The sequence below is a fragment of the Sabethes cyaneus genome, chromosome 2 (assembly GCF_943734655.1).
Source record: "Sabethes cyaneus chromosome 2, idSabCyanKW18_F2, whole genome shotgun sequence".
NCBI classification, from domain to species: Eukaryota; Metazoa; Arthropoda; class Insecta; order Diptera; family Culicidae; genus Sabethes; species Sabethes cyaneus.
In genome coordinates this window covers 48,211,789-48,220,618 of record NC_071354.1, presented here as the reverse complement: position 1 = coordinate 48,220,618, position 8,830 = coordinate 48,211,789, and the positions used below count along the sequence as shown (strand labels likewise).

Sequence of the window (8,830 nt, the reverse complement as noted above, 5' to 3'; positions counted from 1 at the left end):
CATGAAAGTACACACAAAAAAACCTTAAGTTCTGATTTTCATGCAAAAATAATTATCTGGAGGAGCGCTAGGTAAGAAACAGTCCAATTTCTCTTTTTCTTTTTTCATGTCTAACGCTCTGCCCAGATATTTTTTCGATTCAGATATATTACAAAATTAAAATAATGCATTATATTTACTCATGGAAATTCTTTTTAGGTCAATCATTTTGCTCTAGATGTCCTTTTCCTTCAAAAGTAAAAAAGGGAATATTCGCGCATTAATTATTTTCGGAATTTTTCGGAATTTTTGTTTTTGAAAGATGATAACTTTTGAACGCATGGTCAGAATGTAATGATATTAGTATCCAAATGTCAAGAAATTTGCTCTGAACACATTTTGCATATTGGCAATTGAAAACAAATTTCGTATGCGGCTCTGGAGCTTTAAAAGCGAAGGCGGTCTACAGACGGTCTTACCCGTTAGAGGGTTAGTATGAAAAACTTTACTTCGTTTCGATTGCAATTCCGAATCCGTGACTGTCGTTATTGTACGTTGCCAAGGAAACGGGTGTATATGTGCAGTGATGCCATATTTACGTTGAGCATGAAATTGACCAGTAATTTTCGCTATTAAATTAACGTCGTAGAGTGTCGAAAATATACTTATAAAATTCACCGCAAACAGCATTTTATGTGAAAGTACTGAAATCAGTAAAAAATGCAACTGGACTCTGACGACCTTCAGCTTAACACAAGGGAATCAGCAGTAGGAGATTGACTGGGAGGTGTTCCTATCAAGACGGGGGCGGTCCAAATAAGTAAAAGGGGTTACATTTCTCTTGCATTTAGACCGATTCCAGTTGCTAAGTGGCTAAGATACAAGAAGGCGGAGTGGTTATCGGGGGTGGGGGTTATAAAGGCAGGCTACAAAAAACATGTGTATGAATGTATGTTTCGCTATAACTCCAGACAGCCTGGCCGGTTCTTTATCAAACTGGACACAAATGTTTTTAACTTAAAAGAATCAGCGCTGGAGCGGATTAACAAAAGGGGAAGACTGTCTTTTCCGAGGGGAGAAAGGATTAATTCGGTAAAGAGGTGCGTTTTTTTGCATTTGGAACGATAGTAGACGTACAAGTGGCTGGACAACAAGAGGGAATTTCTGACTGGCTGGGGGACAATATGAGGGGAGCTGATTAAGGGAGTAGACACATTCGAATGAAGAAAAAGGGTTTTGTTTCTGACATTAAGAGATTTTTCGTTAGAGTAACATATGTAGAAGTGGCTGAGAGACGAAGGGGTCCCGAGTAAGATCGGGCAATCAGCTAATCAGTTCTAATTGCGATCAACTTGATAATTTAATTTCAAAATTACTATAATTCTGGCAAAGAAAACCACGCTCAAGAGCAGAATATTGAATTTATTTTCTCAAAAACATTAGGTACTTGATTCCTTATTCAAGTTTTCTACAGGAAATTCCAAACAATCAAACCGGCCATTGTACTTCTCATGCAGCCGTGCCCAAAACTCGAACCCACGTTTCTCCGGAACCGAACCCATTCGAAAGGATTGCTCTACATTGAGAAATTGTGGATCGAAAGATTCCGCACTGCCCGGCTCAAACGCCGCCACCGGATTCCAGCGAAAGCGAATTTCACTATCGTCCGCCGGGGTCGGATTTGAACATTTGGCAAAATTAGTCCACAGTCGAACCATCGTACGTCGCACCTGGAATGCTTTGTTCGTTTCGGCAACTTCCGGCACCAGCAGTGAACTGAACAGATAGAAGATTTCGTCCATGTGAGCGGCCGCTTTGATCGGAGGCAAATCGGTAAGAACCTTTCCGTGGTTTAAAGCTCCATCAAAGGCAAATCGATAACAGTACAGATTTGAATCGCGTTGGAATTGACTCCACAGGTAGGCGAAAATGTAGGCAGTGTAGGTGTATCTTTCCGATATTAATTGAAGAATTTCGGAGGTTGTAGACTCTGATGCTGGCTGGGTTCCAAGGTAAAACTTGTTGATTTCCTCACCGATTGTTCGTGCGATTGGCTCAAAATAGTCTACCTTTAAGCTTCTTGGAATGTATCTCTCCCATTGTGAATTAAAATCGTTTAAGTGAGCCATCACACACTTCAATTCCATTGATGCTTCTCCATTGTTAAATCCCATAATAATGGGCATTCCATATGAACCATTAATTCTTATAAACTCCCGGGGATCCATCGTAAGCAGTGCATCTTCCGAATCCTTTCGCTCAATGACATGACCGAATGGAATGTGGTAGATTTTCTCCAATTCCTTTTCCCTTGCCGTCAATACTTCGAACTGTTTCTGCACCAAGCTTCTAGGTGGAACCTTTTTCAGAACCATCAATGCTTCCTTGTCGCAGTTTCCTTCATATCCGAAAATCTTCGCTAGCTTTCGGGATTTTTGCACCACTTGCTCACTGTAAGGGAAGTCGCACAGCTGATGACCACTCTGCATGATCGCCTTGTGAAAATATTTTCTCGAAGATTCCGAAACGCAATGAAGACCTACACTGCCCCCGCCGGAACTAGCTCCAAACAAAGTCACATTACCGGGATTACCTCCAAATTTGGCAATGTTTTCGCTAACCCAACGAAGCACCGCTCTCTGGAATACAACGAACTTGAAACGCTATTCTCCACAGTCGAGTTCTTCTACTTACTTGATCCTTAAGACTTCCATTACCCTCAATTCCCGCTTCCGGTAAACACAACAAACCCAGCACACCCAAACGATAATTCATAGTTACAACTACCACTCCTTCCTGGACCAAATAGTTTGGATGGTAAAGCAAACTGGAAGAGTCTCCTCCGATGGAAGCACCTCCGTGGATGAACACCATAACTGGAAAAGAGTGATGCTGCTGGTTCTTGGGAATCGCCGGTGTGTAGACGTTCAGGAACAATCCGTCTTCGCAACCGGTGATATTGCGGCTCAAGACATGTGTTCCTACAAAACTGCTACCTTCTTTCGAACAATCTAGAACTACAGCCGGAAACTTTTTCAATGGAACGGGAGATGCAAAGCGAAGATCGCCAACCGGTGGCTTTGCATAGGGAATTCCCCGGAAGTAAAAATAGTCCGCACCGTTGTTGGGTAGCTTGTCCCGCACTCCGTTGAGCATCCCTTGTGGAAGGCATACTAGAATGCGATTTGATTCCTGCTTAACACGAAATTGTTTGAAATTTCGATCAAAATGTGAAACGTTCCGGAATACCTTTTCAATTTTCACGCGTGATTCAGCGTTGCTGGCAGTAGGCTGGTGTTGACGCGAAAACATTGCTTCGAATCTGCTGACGTCCTCTCTGCGATCGATGGGAGTTGTCGCTGTGGATTTTGCCTTAGAAATGGCAAGAAAGTTGTGTATTTAAAAGTTCTAAATTGCTGAAAGTGCAGCACGCATTTATTATTCACCTCACCGAGGCCGAGCCAGCTGCTCCACTAATTGCAATGCAAATTATGTGCAAGTGTGCGACTCAACAAAAATGTAAATTAATCAAACAAGCAGGAAGTCTGCAGTTCTAGCTATGCACAAACTGGCTTTACAAGGGTTGATTAGTGCAGCAAAAAATCAATCCACAGTTAGAAACTAGCGAGTTAGTATCACCTAATAAGAGTAATTAATTAAGCATACCATTACAAGTGGAAAAGAAAGTCGTCGACCGTCTAGCTCGTTCCGTTGCTTTATTGGCCCCGGAAGGAAACTTTAAAGGAGTCGTAAAAAATAATCTGCTTTATTAGAGAACCGACCAGAACAAGGGGGGCGATAATCTATCCCGCCCGGTACGCAGTGGAACCAAGCTCATTCCGGTGCGATTACAAAGTGGTTTTGATCACGCCACTATTCATTCAAGACGCGACGCGCGAGTTTGCCGCGGCGATCCTGACGACAAACGAAAAGAATAATTATTTAGTTATAACGCACTGTAGGGGAGAAGGGGGAGAGAGAGTGGTAAAATTTTTCTTGCAATCAGCAATATTTTTGGCGAAGATCTCGTTGGTACTCTTCAATCTACATAAAAGGTATTCACTTCTAGTTGTCAGAAAAAACTCAGTCCTTTTGCTAATAATCTAAATTAGTTAGGGTAGATGATCCATTAGTTGCGCCACTAAGCACAATACAACTTCATTTTTCTTGTTTATTGAGGTACATGCTTCAATTAATGCTTGTGGGATATAAATTTATCAAATACAAGGTATTTGTCACAAGGCAAGACAATTGCTTTCGTTGTGCGAGAAGCTTTATAAAGAAAAAATGAATTTTCCGATTCAATTATATTGTACCAACAGTTGCGCTAATGTTTCGTTAGTTAAGTTTGATGTTCCTTTAATTGTGGTATTCCATATACATTGCTAGGTTGCTAAGTGAAAAAACATCGTAGCAAAACTATAGATGAGCGCCTATAGTTGTGCGCTCCAACTGCGCGTTGGATTTTGGAAAATTGGCATTTTAGCAAATAATGCTTTAATTTTAAATGGTGTAGTCTAACTACCAATACTTCTAAAAACCTGTTTTATATAATGAATGTAATTGTTTTATCTAAAATGCTGCGGCGACGAAAATATGCATTAATAATGAATAGTAGCGCAACTATTGGTACTACCACAACTATTGGATCAACTACCCTACAACACCCAATATGAAGATGTTATTTTGTCTAATTTAAATAATTTTAATTAAACATACTGTGACCGGTACAGTACTGAAGAGTGAGATAATAGAGTGAGCCCAAGGTATTAAGGTATGAATAAAAAAAATCAACTAATTCCGAATGGTGATGAAAACAAAACTACAAAATATAATTCAATGGAGTAAATTTTCCTTGAATCCTACGGTTATTAAGCCTGTATGAAAAAAAATTCACAGTGTTATCAGTTTATGCGCGGCAGATATGTAGCAAACAATCACGCAACTACGCTTGATGCTTTGTTCGTACAGCCAGCTCCAACTTGGAGCGAATGAGTTGGACATCGTGAGGCACTTTATGTCCGTCCGATATAGGCTCTCCCTTCTGGAGAAAGACGAGAGCGTTGAATGGAAGCCTAGTTCTGGTCACCCAACTGTACTTTGCGACCGTAAAGTACAGCACAAGCTGAAGAGTCAAATGATGTCTAATGGCAGTACGAACAAAGCATCGAGCGTAGTCGCTTGACTGTTTTCGCCATGGCTGCCGTAAATCAATTGAATACGCTGTCGATTTTTCTCTATACAGACTTAATAAACGTAGGATTTATGGAAAATTTGATCCATTGAATTATCAGCTGCAGTTTTTCATCGTCGTCGCCGTTATCAGCAGCATAGAGCCAGGGAGGCTCGTGCTGTTTTAAGCAGTCGTCTACATTCAACTCGATCTTGGGTCACTCGTCGCCAATCGTCCCAGTCGTCCCAAATGTCACAAATCACATTCGACCTGGTCGAGCCATCTTACACGTTGAACCCCCTGTTCCTAGTGCCAGTAGTGAGGTTATTGAAGAAAACTGTTTTACTCGTACTATCGTCCGGCATCCTTACGACGCGTCCGGCCCACCGAAGTCTGCCGATTTTCGCCAAATGCACGATCAGAATCTTTCCAACAGTAACAGGATCTGGGAGAGTTCCTTGTTGGAACCTTTGAACCGATCACCATGTTTGTAAATGGGACAAACGACTTCTTACCTGCGGTCCTTACCTGCGACCTCCGGATTTCTCGTTTGACTTTTTGGACAGTATTATCTACCCAAAGCGCTCCTTGGTTAACTTCCGTTCCGCCTTCTTCTTTAATTTCGCCATTGAGGTGTTCATCGATAAACTGCCTCCACCTGTCGACCATCAGGCGCTCGTTTGCACACTCGTCCCTACACCTGTAAGATTTCGGTTTGGTTTCGATTCATTTTCTCGTAAAATTTGCGCATGTCTTTAGCTCGGAAGAGTTTTTATAACTCTCCATGGTCTTTGTTCTCCTTTTATCGTGTTTGCCGTTGCTTGGCATTTCCAATCAAACCAATCAAACCAAAACTTTTGTATACTTTGAGGGTCTTCACCCCAGTGTCGAGGAAGATGACTTTGACGGTCTTTGACGCTCTCCGTCACTATTCCAGTTAGAGCACTGCTTCTTCAGTTTAAAAGACTTCACCACTTTATGTTTTATCAAGGTAGCGCTTTTGAAGACGGGTCATCAGCATCACTCGCGACCTGTGCACTATGGGCCAGAAATTAAAATTTCGGGACAAATATATTTGCAGTTCAACATATTTTGAAGGGGTCGTCCAATATTTAAGCGTTACTTACACAACAATTTAAGTAATAACTTTTTGAGTAAACATTTTTTCACCTTTTCGGTTTCAAAATATTAAAGATAAACAAATTGCAAGTATTTTTTCTGAGGATATCAAATTTCTGCCTTTTACCCATTTTCAGCAATAGACCTTGGTTTATGAACAACCCGTCAAATCACATTTCTTCTTGTAACATGTTTATTTCAACAGACAGCTCATTGTGATGTTTTAGACAACATTTTGTACATAAAAGAGGAATATTTTTGCTGAAGACTATTTTGCTTTTTCTGCATTAATTAATCAGATATAACTGTTTTTAGGTTAAAAACCGTCTGATGAAAAATGCGTATTTTTTTCAGGGTGGTGTCGTCGGAGAAGTAAAACAGTAAAATATAGCGCATCTGGCTGCACTATAAGAGTGACCATGAATTCACCTATTAGGGTGATAGAAACCTTTGTTTTATTAAAAAAAAGTTTTTTTTTGTCCAAAAGTTGCAGAACATACTAAAATAAGCAATTTTGCTGAATAAAGTAACTATCTATCTCTTACCGGTTGTGAAATATAATGATGTGTTATGAAAGAGCACTTAAAAATCAATTACACTCAATAACTTTGCACACGATTATTTTATTGCTTTCAAATGTTCTACAAAGATATTCAGTATGTTGAAATACATATTTTCTGTGAAGACTATTTGACGCTAGGACGCATATTGATTAAGTTATAAAATGCATGAAAAAAAATCCGCACTATTCCCAGCCACGGTATTCCCAGGTATTCTCTGAAATACACCTTTGGGGCAGATAGCTTTAACAATTCCTTACAAATTGGTATGCAAACTAATTGCAGATACTTGCAGATGGCTGAGATATTTGGATTTTTCATCAGACGGTTTTTAACCTAAAATCAGTTATATCTTATTAATTACTGCATATAAAGCAAAACAGTCTTCAGCAAAAATATTTTTCTGCTGTCTGTTGAAATAAACATGTTACAAGAAGAAATGTGATTTGAGGCGTCGTTTATAAACAAAGGTCTATTGCTGAAAATTGGAAAAAGTTAGAAGTTTCTTATCTTCAGAAAAATTACTTGAAATTGGTTTATCATTAATATTAAGAAACCAAAAAGGCGAAAAAAAGTTTACTCAAAAAGTTATTACTTGTAATGAGTAAATGTAAATTGAGTTGTAAGTAATGAGCAGAGAGTAGTGTGACGTGAACTCAGTAGTTCAGAGTCAATAATTCATTGTCAGCGTTGAGTTATCAGTAATGAGTTTTCAGTACTGAGCAGTGAGAGATGAGAAGTGAGAAATGAGAAGTGAGAAATGAGAAGTGAGAAATGAGAAGTGAGAAATGAGAAGTGAGAAATGAGAAGTGAGAAATGAGAAGTGAGAAATGAGAAGTGAGAAATGAGAAGTGAAAAATGAGAAGTGAGAAATGAGAAGTGAGAAATGTGAAGTAAGAAATGAGAAGTGAGAAATGAGAAGTGAGAAATGAGAAGTGAGAAATGAGAAGTGAGAAATGAGAAGTGAGAAATGAGAAGTGAGAAATGAGAAGTGAGAAATGAGAAGTGAGAAATGAGAAGTGAGAAATGAGAAGTGAGAAATGAGAAGTGAGAAATGAGAAGTGAGAAATGAGAAGTGAGAAATGAGAAGTGAGAAATGAGAAGTAAGAAATGAGAAGTGAGAAATGAGAAATGAGAAGAGAGAAGAGAGAAAGAGAAGAGAGAAAGAAAAGAGAGAAAGAGAAGAGAGAAGAGAGAAGAGAGAAGAGAGAAGAGAGAAGAGAGAAGAGAGAAGAGAGAAGAGAGAAGAGAGAAGAGAGAAGAGAGAAGAGAGAAGAGAGAAGAGAGAAGAGAGAAGAGAGAAGAGAGAAGAGAGAAGAGAGAAGAGAGAAGAGAGAAGAGAGAAGAGAGAAGAGAGAAGAGAGAAGAGAGAAGAGAGAAGAGAGAAGAGAGAAGAGAGAAGAGAGAAGAGAGAAGAGAGAAGAGAGGAGAGAGAAGAGAGAAGAGAGAATAGAAAAGAAAGAAGAGAAGTATGAGAAATGAAAAGCAAGTATTTGATTCAATGTATTACTCACATTCGACATCGGCTCTTCTCGTATTTATTCGGGCTCACATCTATTCGGCCTTGCGTATTTAATATAGATTAGAGTATAATTACGCGCAATTAAAAATTGTCAAAATGATCTCAATATTTTTTGCTTTGGTTCTATGACATGTTCGTTTCAATTCCTGAACTGGTGCCAAGATCATCTTTAGTTATGGGCCAAACAACGAACCGAGCTGTATAACGTCGCAACCAAGTTCGTCTCTTTATACACGCCGTGCCTGTGCTTGCAAACAAACACGAAGTGTTGGAAGCATTATACCGGTGACGTTGAATTTGTAATATTTTCAGCACCGGTTTTCAATGCGCTGGGGTAAAACATTTCCGAGTGTTAATGCCATAGGCAGGATGATGCCATCGGCATCCATCGAAGACGGTTAGTTTGACTGTAATTCGCGATTCTATAACATTAGCCCGAATACCGTTAGCCCGAAAGTAACTAGCCCGAATAACACA

The 8,830-nt window shown here is 39.6% G+C and overlaps 1 protein-coding gene across 1 annotated transcript; it reads right to left on the bottom strand.

The window, feature by feature from the left end:
• Window positions 1-1,368: 1,368 nt before the first annotated feature.
• On the bottom strand, window positions 1,369-3,663 carry LOC128733509 (esterase B1-like). The gene is made up of 4 exons (XM_053827141.1): window positions 3,646-3,663; window positions 3,229-3,351; window positions 2,674-3,171; window positions 1,369-2,618 (listed from the first exon to the last, which is right to left on the bottom strand). The coding sequence occupies exons 1-4, from the start codon at window positions 3,646-3,648 to the stop codon at window positions 1,419-1,421; spliced, it is 1,824 nt and encodes a 607-aa protein (XP_053683116.1). The 5' UTR covers window positions 3,649-3,663; the 3' UTR covers window positions 1,369-1,418.
• Between the last annotated feature and the right edge of the window lie 5,167 nt (window positions 3,664-8,830).